Source organism: Stegodyphus dumicola, chromosome 1 (genome assembly GCF_044657685.1).
Source record: "Stegodyphus dumicola isolate Sdum_Otavi_A_Nest chromosome 1, ASM4465768v1".
NCBI lineage: Eukaryota > Metazoa > Arthropoda > Arachnida > Araneae > Eresidae > Stegodyphus > Stegodyphus dumicola.
The window spans coordinates 3,946,657-3,964,161 of record NC_140768.1 but is presented as its reverse complement, the minus strand read 5'-3'; the positions used below and the strand labels follow the sequence as shown (position 1 = coordinate 3,964,161).

At 30.1% G+C, this 17,505-nt stretch overlaps 1 protein-coding gene across 1 annotated transcript; it reads right to left on the bottom strand.

Moving 5' to 3' along the window:
* Nucleotides 1-566: 566 nt before the first annotated feature.
* On the bottom strand, nt 567-17,314 carry mTerf3 (mitochondrial transcription termination factor 3). Its single transcript, XM_035363066.2, has 4 exons — nt 17,076-17,314; nt 7,067-7,748; nt 1,312-1,402; nt 567-1,014 (listed from the first exon to the last, which is right to left on the bottom strand). The coding sequence occupies exons 1-4, from the start codon at nt 17,168-17,170 to the stop codon at nt 737-739; spliced, it is 1,146 nt and encodes a 381-aa protein (XP_035218957.1). The 5' UTR covers nt 17,171-17,314; the 3' UTR covers nt 567-736.
* Between the last annotated feature and the right edge of the window lie 191 nt (nt 17,315-17,505).

Genomic DNA, 17,505 nt, shown 5'->3' with positions numbered 1-17,505 from the left:
ACTTGAAAATCCTAATCTTCATTTTTTAATTCCTTTAGAGGACCATAATATTTGGTAGCAACAGCTTGAAAAATGATACATCCTTTATAGTGATTCAACGCAAAATGCTGTTTTAAGACTAATACGAGATTACTATAGACTTTCAAGACTAATATCCCAAAATGGATCTTTTGGACTAAAAAAGAGGAAAATAAATTATACTGGTGGTTATGTTATTTAAAAACATTCACTCCTTGGTGATAACAAATTAAGGGGCTGTGTTAATAGAAAAATAGGAAGAAAAATATTGCTTACCCCACATTTTAAAGTTCTTAATTGAAAGAGAAAACTATTTGATTCTTCATAATCATTAAATAAAATGAAATAAATAAAATTTTATGAGAATGAAAAAATCCACATAATCTGGTTTTAGCACAAGTATTGATCATATTATTGACAAAATTGTCATATTTTACAAAACACTAAAATCATTTGTAAAGATGTGAACTACAAAAACATACAACAAATTTATGTGATTAATAATACCAAAATTATAATCATGACTTAATAAATAAAAGGCACTACAATTCAACATCAGTACTTCGAAAATTTATATTTCAGTATTAAGTCAACAAATTCTTATAACATTTTGACGATTACCATTACTGTAAATTATATATAATCATCATGAAATACAAAGAAAATATTTAATTATACTGACTTTGATTTTTAAAAAAGTACATGAGTTAAATATAATTTATAATGTCTTCAGAAACTCATTGTATTGATCAACTGATGTGTGTGCACAAATGCTACAAAATGCAGAATCAGTAGTTGTTGCTATGTCAGCAAGTGAAATGAAGTTAGGTTTTGTAGGATCATACTGAGCACGGCCAAGATGAGCAAGATACTGATGTCTCTGCTTTAGTAGAAAACTTCGTTTCAGAAAAACACCCGGGAATTTAAGAATCTGCTCATGAGACAGACCCATAAGATTATGCACAATATCAAACCTTTCTTTTAAAGTTTTAGGACCTAAAGGGAAAGTAGAGGGGAAAAAAACATAAGTAGAAATACTACATAAAATTTTATACACTTAATACACTCCTTAACATGAGAAAGAGAGGTAAACAGAATTTTCAGATAACAAACAATAAATAGCTTCCATACACTACTTTTGTAAAAATATTGAGACAAAATTATTCAAGAAGCTAAACTGTCGCTCCCATTTACTCACATTTAAAAATACCTTTTATGTAATCTTGCAAATAATTTCAAAAATAAAAAGTAAAAATGAAAATAAAAAAATGAATAATCATAATGATTTTTTACCTAACATCCATACTTTTGGTTTACTAAGTAAAAATGTTTTCATTTCTTTACTTGAAAATCCTAATTCTTCCTTGAATATAAATAATTTCTCCTATAAATAAAAATGAAACAATAGTAATATTAGATGCATATAAACAAGTTTAAAACATAAAATTTTTAATCACATTTTCTCTTTCTGTCAGCACAGAAATGATCTGTAAAGAAAGGCAAAATTCAATATATTAAAAAGTACTTCAATTTCAATGAAATAAATTTTTCACTGTGTGATGAGTTATTTCCATCTAAAAAGTGTATAAAAGATTCCATTCTCCATCTGAATATTATCAAAGATCACTGATGTATTGAAATACAAAACATTAATGTTTAGTATAGTTTTATGTTTAATCATAAGTTACGATCAAACATGAAGAGATTAACATTTTCTGTTTATAAATCCAACTTAACTTTTAACAATGGCTGCTAAACATTTTGTGCTAATTTTTAAAAAAGTTCTTTTCTAACTAATAAACAGTTCAAGTTCAGATTTTAAGTAATTTCCTGAGGAAATTTTGATAACAGACACTGCTAAAATACATTTTAAAAACCTGAAATACAGTTTATAAATGAGAAAGAAATTAAATAACTAATATAATAACATCATCGCAGACTAGCTACAGAAAGGAAAGCAAGAACAAACAATTAATCAAATAATGATCATTTAACTAAAAAATAATAAAAAAACTTTTTTTTTCAAGAAATACTTATTACATCAGCCATCTCACAATTCAGGCTTAGCATTAATTTGGAACTTCTGCAAAATCTTTAATAAACCATTAACAATGATAGAGTACACTAACCAAGTAAAATACACAAACCGTGCATTATCAGAAATATTTCGATGCAGTTTTCTCGTAATGAACTTATTTTTATATACATGTATATCCTCTAACACCACAAATGTCTGTACACTGCCTTTATTTTCACAACCGCTGGTCACAGATATATAATTTCAATTACAAAAATGTTTTAAATGATGCAAATATTCATGCTTTGACATTTTTACTTTTAAAAAATCTAAATTTTACAAATATTATGAAACCTAACTTTTTATACACTTCTCTGGCCCCTATATTTATATTTAGGAAAATTTTATACTTATTAATAAATATAAAATATAAAATATTTTACAGCCATATGACAAATAATGACCAAGATATTTCATTTCAAAATTTGAGATATCTGACCTCTACCTGGCCTTGAAGTTAAAAAATATATTAGAATGATTGGTTGAGGTTAATTTCCCCCCTTAAATGTCATTCAGTAATATTCTTTTGCAATTAATTACAATGCAACATTCATTAATTTATAATTTTGTTTCAAACGGTAAGGTAAAAGAATATTTCCACAAGTAATTTTTAAGTTTTCGAATGCTAAAATTATTAATTTTCTCATGAAATTTATCACTATAAATCTAATAATCAGGAATTGGATTTAGATTTGACGAGATCCTAAGCTATTTGAGATACGGAGCCCTTTATAAGGGATATAACACATATCTTTTCTTAAAATGAGAAAGAGTATAATTTTTGAAGGGGTCCTCTGAGCTATAGCTTGTGCAGCTTATACAGAAATCTGGCGCTGTTAATAAAAAATAAAAATAAATAAATAAATAAAACTTCATTAAAAATATATATACAGTATAAAGTCTGCAATCCGGATGTCCATTATCCGGAATAATCTATAATCCAGACCTCAAAGCCACAAACATTTTTTTGTATGCTTTATGCATGCGCGTTTAACACAAAAAATGAAGCAACTTAAACAAATTACATTGAAAGAAATGTTTAATAAAGTAAACAAATAAACATTAAGCTTTTTTTTTTTTTTTTTTTTTTTTTTTTTGTAAATTTTGATACCCTTTAGATCATAATTGCTTTTCATTTCATAAATTATGTTTCATATTTTTAATTGTATAATTTCTGCATGCCATCTTACCAGATTTAAACTGATGATCTACAATCCAAAAAAATCCTTAATCAAGAATCACCGAAGTCCTAACAAGTCTGGATTACGGACTTTGTACTGTATAAAATTTAACATTTTAAAATAATGTTACAAGTTTTTGATGTGTCAATACTAAAACCAGCCAATATTTTTCTATAATTCTGCAATTACTTTTTTTTTTTTTTTTTTTAATTGTATTGATCAGTATTTCTCACAATAATATGCATAGAGATGCTTGCTGTTTAATCTGTTAACATCAGAAATCTTTTCCTAAATTGATATTTTATTTTTTGCTATTTACAAATGCAAACACTTCTCTCTTCAATTAAAGTATAGCCCTGAACATGTAATTAATAAATAAACTGAGTGGTGCAACAGCCCTAGTGGGCCTAGGCTTGCAGTGCCCATTATCTGCTTTTTTGACCGTGAGCCCCCAAGGTGTATCAGCATATGCCCTGGACAAGGGGTCAGTTTGTCACAGGACCCCTACGGATTTTAGTCCCCAAGAGAACTTGGTACTCATTTTATCGACACACTCAAGAGATGAAAGGCTGAGTCAACTTTGCCCAGCCCGGGGATCGAACCCCGGACCTGTTTTACTGCTGTGCCATATGCTAGCCAATGCGCTTCTTTAAAATGTAACAACTTGATCAATTTTTGTACACAAGAATCAAACTTTCTGTATTTTACTTTTTATAATGGTTATACAATGTTTTATAATGGTTATAAAGACTAGACTAGAAGAGTGTATAAAAAGTTAAACTTTTGCAACTTTTACAAAATTGATTTTTTAAAATTTAAAACATGAATATTTGAATTATTTGATGCATTTTTGTAAGTGGAGGTACAGGTATATGACCAATGGTTGTGAAACAAAGTCCAAAAAAGGATCTTTATATATATATATATATATATATATATATATATATGGTATCTGTAAGTGCGACACAACCACCAGAGAGCCTCACCGTTGTGCCAGCAGCGAGAGCGAGGTGAAAGATGAGTATGAGAGAGACTTTCTTCTGCTATCCCACGCGAAGGTGGTGAGATGTCTGTCTACACGTGAAGGTGTAGAATAAAGAACTGTAGTTTTCCACGTGAAGGTGGTAAATTGACTGTATAATACATCAGCAAGTTCGAGTAGGCACTAATCAGTTATGTGATAAGACTGGCAAAAGCTATACAGAATCCTGTGTGTATCAAACGGCCCTTGTATTTAATTCAATTTGTACCTTCTTCCGATTTCCTTTATTAAATGTTCTGTGGTGTGAAAAATACATTGGAATTGTTATTTAGCATCTTCAACTCCCCCACTACATATATATGGTATACATATAAAATTTCAACTATAGAAAAAATTGAGAATAAGTTAGTTTCAGTTTGTCACTATAAATACTAACATATATTTTGGAATTTTTATAAACATTTAAATATACCTCTTAACAAATATAGTTCCTTTATCTTTACAAAAATTTGCTTTGTTTAAAAGCACTAAAAAAACAGCGATTCTGTTTTATGTTTAGGAAATATTTATATCAAATACCTCTGAATTGTTTCAATATAAGAAATTTTTAGATGCAGTAAAAGTGCAACTAACTGGATAGCTCCAATAAGCTGAATATTGTAGAAATTCTCCCCCACTCAAGGAAAAAAAAAAAAAAAGAGAGAGAGGAGACAAATTAAGCAAATAAGACACTAGTAAAGCACATATAGGACACTGCTGCCAAGCGGCATTATTTAGGACAGCATGTAATGGCATCCCAACATAATCAGAACATCTTCATTTTAATCTTTTGCAAGTCAATTATCGATAACATGGCTTATAGCAGGCAGATGGGCTAATTTTTCATGCACCACCTTCTATTTCAGATTATAATTTTGCATCAATGTTTAATGTCTGATGATAACTTCAACTAAAAATTAAAATTTTTGGTACTATTCCGTTTTGGGGACCGTAAAAAATTGCAGGGAAAATGTACGCGCAAAAGCGCCAAATCTAGAGTACGCGCTGATTTCAGATTGCGTAAGTTTATATAGTTCTAATTTTCTTAAGATTTAAAACTTAAACTAGTATTATTGAAATACTAGTTTAAGTTTTAAATCTTTTTTTGATATCCTATGGATTTAACAATTTGGGAATTGCCCATGATGAAAAGTTCGCAATAGAATTTTGGGTAAAATGCAGAATCACCCACTGCTTGACGCATTTTTAAGAATTGCACATACTCGGTATCCATGTACACATCGACCTATTTTCACTTAAAAAAAATCTCAGAATTGGACAAAAATGACACTGCGCACACCCTTGACTTTATCTATGTACACATCAACCTATTTTCACTTAAAAAGTAAAAGAAAATTAACAAAAATCCAATTGTTTGTACCCTTTTAAAAAGCGGCAAACAAATAAGTGAGCGATTCTGCACTTTACGGATAATTTTTTTCAAAGAAAAGGCATCATTCATTATAGAAAATTATGTTTGAACAACCAACGAGATAAAATTATGCTTTAACGATAACTTGGTAGCGAAATAGCGATGGAGGCATCCATTCAGTTATGTTTAGCAATTTTTATATAAATTATAATCTGAAATAGTTATTTACTCTTATGCTTCAATTCAGTCATGTTTAGCCTTTTTTATATAAATTATAATAATAAAAAAGTATTATATGAAATTAACCTTTCATCTAAATTAAAACATCAATCTTAAATAATTATTTACTATTATACTTCCTTTCTTGCGTTAGGGTTGCCGCAATTATTTTTGGCAGCACTGCCATCAACAATAGTTTGCAATTTTTTACGGCCCTCAAAACCGAATAGTACCAAATTTTTTGTAATATCAGAACAGCAAATATTGAACACATGATTATCCCGGTCCTACCAGTAATTCAAGAAAAACAAATTTTGAACAGCAAAACTGTATGACTGATCAGGAGATAATTATTATGTGTAATCTGAAAGCAGGGAAATTAAGAAAAAAAAAAAAAAAAAAAAAGTTCAAAATTTCAAAATAAAATTTCATTTATTCATATCTTTTTTTTAGGTTTCAATCTAATGATATTTTATTTATGACCTGAAATCTAGTCACCTCGGTGACCAAGCTATATGTATTTGTGATCTTCAATTGTATTTTAAAAAACTTTTGATTCTTTTCTTCCCCCCCCTTAAAATTTTTGACATATATGCGAGCAGAAATATAGAAAGATAAACATGGATCAGAAAGACAATTTAACAGGCTGCTTGGATTATGCAGGTATATTTTATGCATAGCTATAGTCCTTTTTTTAAAAATATGATAAGATTTCATGTAGCAAAATTGTAAAACATATACTCAATGACTAAATGTTTTTCCTAAAGATGGTAATTTACACCTATGTCTAGATTTTGAACTGAGATAAATGCTTTTTACAAAGAAACTTATTTTCAATATATGTTCTTTTCATAATATTAATGCATGAAAAGCAGGGAATATATATATGTATAAATACAAACTAAACATACTTTAATAAAAATCTAAAAATATACATAAAACTAATATCCCTTTTTCTTTTTGCAAGTAAATGACTTTTTTTTAAGTCACAAATTATTTATAGAATGGATATTACATATAATAGAAATTTTCAGAAAACTAATTTTACTATAAAATAACATACTATAGTTTCATAAAATTATTCAAATAATACCAAAGCTAAATAGTAAATTTTTATTACTTCCAATTAAAACAGAAAAATGTAAAGAAAAATATAAAATACAATAAACAAACCTCACCATTATTTTTTGAAATGGATAGGAAATAAGCTTAGGGCATTTTGTAGCAAAACAACGTACTTCATCACCTGTCAGATGAAACTGTTTTTGAAAGAATCCTAAACGTGAATCCACTTTTCTTGTTTCCATACTCAGAAGGAGTGGATTTCTTGTTATCATATGGGAGATGGCAGTTTCACTAAATTTTTTACTTTTAAGATAGTTAATTCTTACTTCAAGATCTTCAATCCTTTCTTTAAATATGAAAGGATTATTTGTTATGTATTTACCTAACTCATCACTGTCTACACCATTATCAAGCAAAAATTGGATATGGCATTTCACATCTTTTTCAAATTCTAGTTGTAAAATATATTTAGCCTTTTCAGGATTCCTTTCAATTCTTGATAAATCTACACCCAACTGTACTAATTTTACTAGCGTTTCAGAACGATTCACATAAGCTGCTAAGTTGAAAGCAACAGGAAGGGGAGGGCCAAGTTCATCTAAAAATTCAACTGCATCTTTATTGCTCTGTACTTCCTCAAATGGTTTTGGAGGCTTGTAATCTAATGCAGCTTTTTCAAGTTTAGCAATTAATGTTTTAGCATCCTCTTCAGAAGTAATAGTTTCAGTAATATTTTTATGCACATGACAAAAGTGGTCCAAATTTGTCAGTTTTCTTTGAACTACTAATTCACCCCTACAAGAAAAAGAAATAATTCAATTCAAATATAAAGAAAACCTACAAATATGAGAGAAACAGAACGTCCATCACAAAAACCATTGTGAATAAAAATATATTAAAGGTGTTTGTTATTCTATTAAGATATGTTTTATGTTATTCTATTAAATAGATACTTTTCTTTAATGATTAAGAAAACACCTTATCTGATATTATTAAAATCATATCAGATAAGGTGTAAATAATTTTAATATAAGATAAGGTGTAAATAATTTTAATAATATACCTGATGTGTATATTATTAAAATCAATAGTAAAGCAAAGTGCTATAAAAACAAACGGTACTTTTCCGTTTTGCGGGCGCAAGTGATAAAGTGGCCAATAATGTTACTTCTGATGCCAAACGGTGTTAATCTTTGCTGGTAACCTTTTATGCCTCATTTTCAAAACAAGTCGCAGCCATTTCTTACCAGCTTGATTCTTTCAATATTGGTATACAATTACATAGAATATTTACAAAGATAATTAAATTTTATGCTTTAAGACCATTCGCAGTAATTAAGTCAATTAGGTTGCAATCACACCGCTCACCCGAAGACGAAAATATAGAAAAGGCAAAGTCAAGGGTTAAATTCATCCATTCTAATGAGAATGCACTAGCAAAGTAAAGCACTGCAGTTTTACATAATTTCTGAGTAAGCTATTCGTACGAATTGAAATAATTCTTGCATTTAAACTTGTATTCCAAATTAAGATTTAACTTGAAATTAATGTAGCGAATTATATTTTTGTAGCATAGTTTACATGAGATGAGATTATTTGGAGCGTGATACGAACTGACGAATCAGGATGTTGAACCATGATAGCATAATAAATTCTTAAATTAATGTCTTTTTACAAATTTATTGTCTTTTTACAAAATTTTAAACCATATTAAAATGTTTATGCCTTCAAAATAAAAAATTCTTAGAACTAACGTTTGTTAAAATTTTTTGTGTGTATACTGTATGTTGTCGCCAAAAAAGTTTGCTTGGTGAGATTTGCGCCGGCCAAACGGAAAAGTACCAAACAAACTAATGAATGATAATATATAAATACAGTTCACTATAAATCCAAAGAATTTCATCAATGAAAATTAAAAAAAAATTCCAAATTTAAATTATCTAAAACATAACTATTGAGCATTAAGTTATGTTTTTTGTAACTTTTACAGTCTACACCTCCTTTTTGATTTTCTGTCTGGAACAAGAATGAGAGAAAGCTATGTAAATGAAAGAACCCCTTTGCAGTTTTGTCACAGTAGTGCAAAGTTGCAAGAATCACTGTCATGACCCTCAACAGAGTAGCACACATATGCAAGTTTTTTATGGCATGACATCTTTGAGTTACCAAAATCCTGGCACTAGAATTATTGCATGCAGTTAGGTATGTAAGGTCATACATGACAGTAGAGATACCTGGCTTTGACACTTTTAGGCAGATCAGGCACACTGATTACGTATCATTAATTCAGATTCTTTACCCATCTTAATCCACTTAACAGTACATTCTGATCCAAAAACTCTGAGATTAATTTTTCCTTCAAAAGAGAAAGATTTGTGCTGAGCCACAAAATCCAGATTTCCAAGTTTGGACATATACCAAGAGTGTTACAGACTGTATAAGATGTACAATTTCCATCATTAGGTCACCAGACCACAGTTGTTCCATGAACTCTGGTCTTCCAGCTTATGCTTATATATATATATATATTTGTTAATTAAAAATGGAAATATTTTTTTAAGCTTGCCTGCTAGGTGATTAATAGCAATAAAGTGAGGTTTGCTTTTAGATAGACTATCAGTAACATGTCCAAAGAAGTAGTTTCAAGGTATTTGAGTCACACATATTTGAAAATATAAGACTCGGATCCGGAGGACCTACCCACCTCAAAGTCCAACAAGTAGCCGCAGATTCCAAGTGCGAGGGCTAAACCACGTCTATATGCTATCTAAAGCTCCAAAGTCAGCTCTCCCAAGAGCTTATCCCAAAGTCACTGATACTAAGGACTAGTCACCAGTCTCATTTAATTGCTATATGACTAATGACAGTAGTGGGGATAGCTAAGTGCCTTCCATTTCAATCTAAAGCAGAGGGCAAAGCAGTGTGTTGGGGAAAGTACTCAGCCTCTCAACTACCAGGACCCTTCTTTCTAGCCTCATGGGCCACAAAGCATGGAGAATGCACAGGCAGTTTTCTCTCCATGGGGAAACAAAAAGATGCTACAGCATCTCAGTTTGAATCCCAGCCTCTCAAAAGGAAAATCATGAGGGAGGAAAAATGAAAAAGGAACAGATAAGAAGAGACAAAAAGGAAAGAGACAAAAATATCTAATACTCGAGGATCACGATCCCTGCCACACTAAAAAGGTGATCCATTGAAGGGCTACAGTACCTCGGGATTGCAAATATCCATACCCACAAAGGAAGAGACCCTGAATTTTTAAATTCTGAGGGTTTAAAAGAAAAGGAAGAATGATCACTAGGGCTCCAGGATTGTGACCCCTGGCTCGCCAAGAGGATGATACCTTGAAGGGCTATATTTCCTCAAGATTGCTACACCTATCTCATAAAGAGTGAGCCCCTGTGGATGCATTAATCTAATGTGCATAGTAAATTAAGACAATTCAGACCAAATACAATACGGAAATTTATAATGATAATTATTAGGAATAGTGCAAAATATTTTCCCAAGCAAAGGCTAAAAACTAGACAGGAAGGGTCAACAATTCCAGTTATTTTTTATATTAATTCTTCATATTCAGTCATTCAAGAATGAAAAAAATACAGTGACCTTTTTTCTGTCATATTTTGCTCTTTTTTGAACAAAATTTAAGGAATGAATTGGAAGTTGATCTGTCAGCACTATCATTATTTTCAGGGAAGATGTTTTTATTTTATTTGAATTATAATTCCTTACTAAATGTAGTATTTCATCTCAATGTACTCTCTTTGATATGATTTAAATAAAATTCCTCGTCGTTATAATTCGCTCGGATAGCGAAGAAAGTGACAGAGGTTATTGAAAACGGAAAAATTTCGATTGACAAATTAGTCGGTATTCTCGACACAGCAATTATAGGACTTGAACAGCGGAACTTTGTAACCGAACAAGAAATTATGTCTGTTTATAGAATTAAACAGAATGTATTATCACATAAAGTACAAAGCAACTTAAACAACTTACATCGAAAGAAATGTTTAATAAAGTAAACAAATAAATAAATATTAAGCTTTTTTTTTTTTTTTTTTTTGTAAATTTTGATACCCTTTAGATCATAATTGTTCTTTATTTCATAAATTAGGGTTTCATATTTTTAATTTTATAATTTCTGCGTGCCATCTTGCCAGATTTAAACTTATGATCTATAATCCGGAATCGCCGAAGTCCCGATGAGTCCGGATTAACGACTTTTGACTGTAGTAAATAAATCGCTGTACTTTTACAAACAGTATTCTGAAACTACCGAACCAGTTATCAAAACATGTGCTTTCCCTTCTCTAGCTTTCATCGATATACACTTTTATTAAATAGTCAGTTTCACATATTGGAATGCAGGGCGAAGTGCATCTTTTTTGGATATAGCATCTTCCTCACTTCTTGGTAATTCAAAAAATTTTAACATTAAAAAAAAGAGAGAGAAAGAAAGGAAAAGAAATTTTGTTAAAATGTGGAATATTCAGATCTCTTCATGATGAGAGAATTGTGAATAACTGTAAACTGTTAATATGAAATATGAAAAAAGAAAGTGACATAATACATGATTTAATAGGAGCTCTTGTCACCATGAGCAAACTATAAATTAGCCTGGCTAGGGTTGCAGGCCATTTGATGGTTTGCACTGATGATATTGGCTACATTGAGAGGTGGAGTCATGTAATAACGAACCAAAATTTTATCATTATAACAATTTTTCTATTACAATGATCAGTGCTAAATGTTTCTAATGAATCCTTTCAATTTTCAGATACAATTAATAGTAGCAACAGTCATTTTTGGTTTTATTACTGCAAAAATCACATTGGAAATATCGTACATAATAAACATACGTAATAAAAACCTGTTGATGACAGTGCATTTTTTCCCAAGCTCGCCAAGGTATACAGTATTATATCAGCATGATATTAAGCATATGTATGTAAAATTGCTTGTTAAACATTATTAGAATAGTCACATGAAGGTTAGCAGCAAAGCATGATATTAAGGACATGCAAGAAAAATTAACTGCTTAAACATGATATTTGATGCAATTAAATTCAGATCGTAGAAAAATGAGATATAAACATATGTAAGTTAGTATAAAAAAGTAAAGATCAACATTAGTATTATTATTGAAATAGATTTTTAATTAATTCTAGCATTTTCAAAGAGTTAAAAAACACTTGTACAGTACAAAGTCCCAGATCTGAACTCGTCAAAACTTTGCGATTCCACATTTTTCCGGATATTAGATTATCAGTTTAAATCTAGTCAAATGGCATGTAGAAATAATAAAATTAAAAATATGAAATCTTGATTTATGAAATAATGAAGCATTTACGATCTAAAGGATATCAAAACTTACAAAAATACCTAATATTTATTTTTTTACTTCGTTAAACATATCTTTCAAGTTGTTTAAGTTGCTTCATTTTTTGTGCTAAACTTTTCTTTGTGCTTTCTCTTTAATTCAATAGACAGACATAAATTCTTATTCAGTTACAAAGTTCAATTGTTGAAGTCCTGTAATTACTGTGTCTAGAATTCAGACTAACTTGTCAATAGAAATTTTTTCTTCTCTTTGTCACTCTGTCTGTAGCGGTATTTTCTGGATCTAGAATTATACTACAGATTTTGCCATCCGGTAACTGATTGATGATTGAGCAGCATTGTCATCACAGTGAAAAACTTCTTTCATAATCCATTATTACCGCTTCTCCACATTTCTTTACAAAATCCGTTAACTGGAAAATTTTACCTTTGGTTTGCGATATCTGAAACCCTTCAGATTCGCGGCTATGATCATAAAATTTAGCTATCGTTCACTATACATATTTGACTATGTATTATGAGATTGACGACTAAAGACAAGTTGTTCCGCTAAATTTTATCTAGCTTCTATCGCGCACTAAGGCAATTAAGCCTGAATTGTATTAGTTTAGTTATTTATTATACTTATGCCTATTTCTTGCACATGCTTAACGCTTATCTGAGTCCTGAATAAATAAATTCCCACATATACTTAAGGCTTATTGAGGGCCGGTGCCTGATGCAATCTTTATGGCTACTAAATTCTGCTACCATGCGTTTCCCTTTGTCTTCCCTAAATTCGGCTACCCGGTGCGGCCATATGTAACCGGTGCATTGGTTCTGGGTTTATATGATTAACAAATCAGTTATGCTTAATTCAAATAGCACTAAATGTAATCTTTTGGCCTGTGAGTATCATTCACAAAATCTATTTTTAGCATATAGAAAGAAATTTTTGTTAAATTTTTCCTGTCAACATTTCTTAGCGCATTTAATTTAAATCTGTAATTATCGCCAAGCGTAATGTCAACATAAAAGGTTACCGTGCTGTTTCTCATTAATACTAAAAAAAAAAAAAAAAAAAAATTGTTTAGATATCACTCCATGAATCATTACTCAAGTTATCATGTGTTGATTAACATGCTGTGATGCAAGCAAAAGGGAAAGTGCAGAATCACCCACTGCTTGGCACGTTTTTAAGAATTGCACATACTCAGTATCCAGGTACACATTGACCTATTTTCACTTAAAAAAAATCCCAGAATTGCAAAAAAAAATGGCATTGCATACTTCTTTGCCTTTATCTATGTGCACATCGACACATTTTCACTTAAAAAGACAAAGAAAATTGACAAAAATCGAATTCTTCTTACTTTTGTGAAAAGCACCTAACAAATAAGTGGGCGATTCTGCACTTTACCCCAAGCAAAATATAATAAATAATGATTCGCCAGGTTGGCACCAGAGGTATAAAATATTAGTAGGTGTAAAATCAATGATCTGTAGAATGTTTCAGTTTGAGATGTATGACCGGCAGCTACGGAGCCAAATTATTGATCATACAAATTTATGCTAAAATGACTGTTTCTTCAATAACGAGGTATTTTATTTAGTGCCGAAGTGAAATTAAGAATCGGGACTCTCCACATGTTTTGTTATGTGTGGGGTATCAACAAAAAAATATAATAATAAAAAAAAAAGTTTGTAGTGGCCTTTGAGATCCGGATATTGGTCATCCGGATCTCGGACTTTGTACTGTATATCTAGTACTTTTTCAGCTGATCTTTGGAATATGGTAACAGTTTGGCAACATTTTGGAGGTGATAAAGGTTACTACCTAGGACTGGGAATAATATGAGAAGTACTCAGTTCCGATTATGCATTATTTTGTGTGAGGGAAATGAGAGATCATGAGATATGTCATGTGACATTAATGGACAAATCACTGTTCTTTAATCGGAAAAGAGGGTAAATTTGTAAAAATATCTGCTGTACAGCATTAGTTTCATTCTATGTTCTGTGAAACACTGTTGTTTAATATTTGGATCCATGGCCCTATATAAAGTAAATCCGAAATTTTTATTGCGTTTATGTGTAATTGAAAAGAATTGCTTAATTGCAGATAAGTATGAATGTCCAACATGTGGGTATGAAATGAGATTGTGTGAAAGGAAGGATATTACAGATAAGTTTGAATGGTGGTGCAAGAAATCTGGTGAACATGGACATTTTCTGATCCGCCATGCACTCAAGATTCTGTAGAAGGTTAGGTAAGTTAGTATTTTTAATTATTTGAGGATATTATTTTTATGTATTGTTCTAAATGTAAGGAGTAAATAAATTAATATGGTATTATTGGAAAATTGTTATTAGCAATGATTTAGTTTAAAGTAATTAGGATTGTAAGCTAATTTTTATTAATTTAATGTATGTGCTTATTTATATTTTAAGTAGTGTTTTTTAATTTAATTATATTTTAATTTAATGATCGTGATTTTGAGAGTTATATGTTTGTAGTATTTTGGAATACGTTTGAGTAGAAGTAAATGTGCATGGAAAGAATTTAAGTATTTGACACTAAGTATTTGGAACCATTTTAATGTTTACGTTAGAAATTGGTAGGTGAGGTTTATAATTGATAATTTAGAGGGAAAAGTTTTTGGATATTTTATTTATTTTATACGTGCAAATGTTCATCTTTGGAAAGGGTATATACTTTTTCGCGATCAGGTAATTTCATATATGTAATTTTTACCGAATTTAAAGATTCACAAAATTTTCATGCATTTTCGTGAAATTTTTCTAATTTATGAGAAAAAAGCAGTGTACATGGATATAGCGAAGAGTGTGCACAATGCCATTTTTGTGCAATTCTGGGATGTTTTTTTAAGTAAAAATAAGTTGACGTGTACATGGTTTAATTATATTTTAATTAAATGATAGTTATTTTGTGAATTTTATGTTTGTAGGAATTTGGACGTTTAAGTTGAAATAAACGTGCATGGAAATAATTTAAATATTTGATACTAAGTATTTGTAATGCTTGCGGTATGAATTCGTTGGTGACGTGTATAATGTAATAGATGATTTAGAGGTAAAAGTTTTTGGATATTTTATTTATTTTATATGTGGAAATGTTCATATTTGTAAAGGGTAAATACTTTTTCGCGATCAGGTAATTTCATATATGTGCTTTTTACCGAGTTTAAAGATTCAGAAAATTGTCATGTATTTTCGTGAAATTTTTCTAATTTATTAGAAAAAAGCAGTGTACATGGATATAGTGAAGAGTGTGCGCAATGCCATTTTTGTGTAATTCTGGGATGTTTTTTTAAGTAAAAATAAGTCGACGTGTACATGGTTTATGTGTATGTGTTATTTTGAAAAACGCGTAAGGAGTATGGTATTGTGTACTTTTTCCCAATTTTGCAGTGAATTTTTGCCATGATTAAGCAGTTTTGTTAGATAAAATTTCTAGCATAAGTGTAATTCGGCTAGTAGATTGTTGGAAGAAGTGTTCAGTAGATAAAAAGAAAAGAAACATGTCTTTACTTCGTGAAGACAAAATGGAGGCGGGAAAAAAAAAAAATAGAGGGTTGCTGTAGGAGAGTTGGTCGCCAAATTTTTGCCAAGTTACCATAATGTAAAGATCAACCAAAATTTCTGTGAATGGATCTTGCCATCATGTTTAACTTCAGATCACAGAAGGTATTCCAGTAAGTGATCAGCCAAATCTGTAAACTGGGTAAGTATACAAATTGCTGGATTTATAAAACTTGTAGAATGATTAACAGTCTGATGCACATAATACACATGCCTGCCTAAGCATGAGTTTACAGCCACTTATCAGTCATAATAATTGTTCCCTCTACCACATGCTTCTTAATCAGTAGTATCAGAATCTCCGCTGATCTGTTGTTTGCTGTGAACATGTTTTCAATGAAGGGGGAAATTCTTCAGAGATACACCAACACCACTGCAAACAAGCATCTCTGTCTTCAACAACTTTCTTAGTTAAATGGAAATAATTCCTTTTATTCATTGCAACAAAGTACAGAGTAAATAATAAATAGTGGGGAAATCTGACAAAACAATAGATAAGCAAAGAATAAATTATACATGCAAAGAGATGATAAGTGTGATGCTATAGCATGCAAAATTATAAATGATACTGAAAGGAACCAAAGGGAAGATAAGAAAAGTGGTTGCTACTTCCAAAAAAGCGAATCCATTGAGTTATCAACTCAGAACCACTATTATCTTTTTTGGCTATGCTTACATATACCATGTACTCTGCGGTATAGCTTCCTCATTTTTCGATACTCTTTCAAATTTATAAACATTAGCTATGACTCGTCTCTTTAATGCACATCTTCCTTTTACATAAATTACTATACTATAATTAAATAGATTAAATTACAGTTGCAATATCAAATCGTAAAGAGATACACAATACAATCATTTGTTGAGTTAAATATTTATTACTCTAATCAAAATAATATTAAAAGATATAAACAACTAACATATAAAAATATGAAAAATATCTAGTATCACGAATGAGAACTAAATATGACAAATACAGGAAAAATATTTTGTGTAAAATATTTTGTTATAATTTTCACTTCCCAATGTGCATCTATAGTTTCTTTTAATTACAATGAACACAACATATAGCATAGGAAGATACCTTTGCACATACTACATCTCAAGTAAACTTTGTAGGAAAGCAAAACAAACTTCAATATAACAAAGCAAAGACTAATATAAACATTTTTTTAACTGAAATTTCAAAATTACCGTAATTTTTCGAATAACGGAGTACTGCTACACTTTGCCACAATTGACAGATATGCCTTCCCTACAGTACAGTATCTTAAACTTTGTTTCAACATTTCACACGAGCTGAAATTCCACTGGAAACAGCATTTCTCCAATTATCGACACATTAGTAAATTAGACTACTTATGGAAAGAAGAAAAGTAAGAAAAAAACGTGTTTTTGTATCATAACAATATTGCACGGTTAAAATTGGGCATGACAGTTAATGCTAAAACAATTAATAAGTAAAAAACAGAAAAAATAATTATAAAGATTCATTTTAAGTCAGTGACTGATTTGTAAAAATATATATTTGCAAAATAATAAGCAGATTCAGGTAGGTAAAATCAAAATAATATGAAATGCATGTTACTTTAAGCGAAAGTGTTGCATTTTTTGCAGTTTCGTT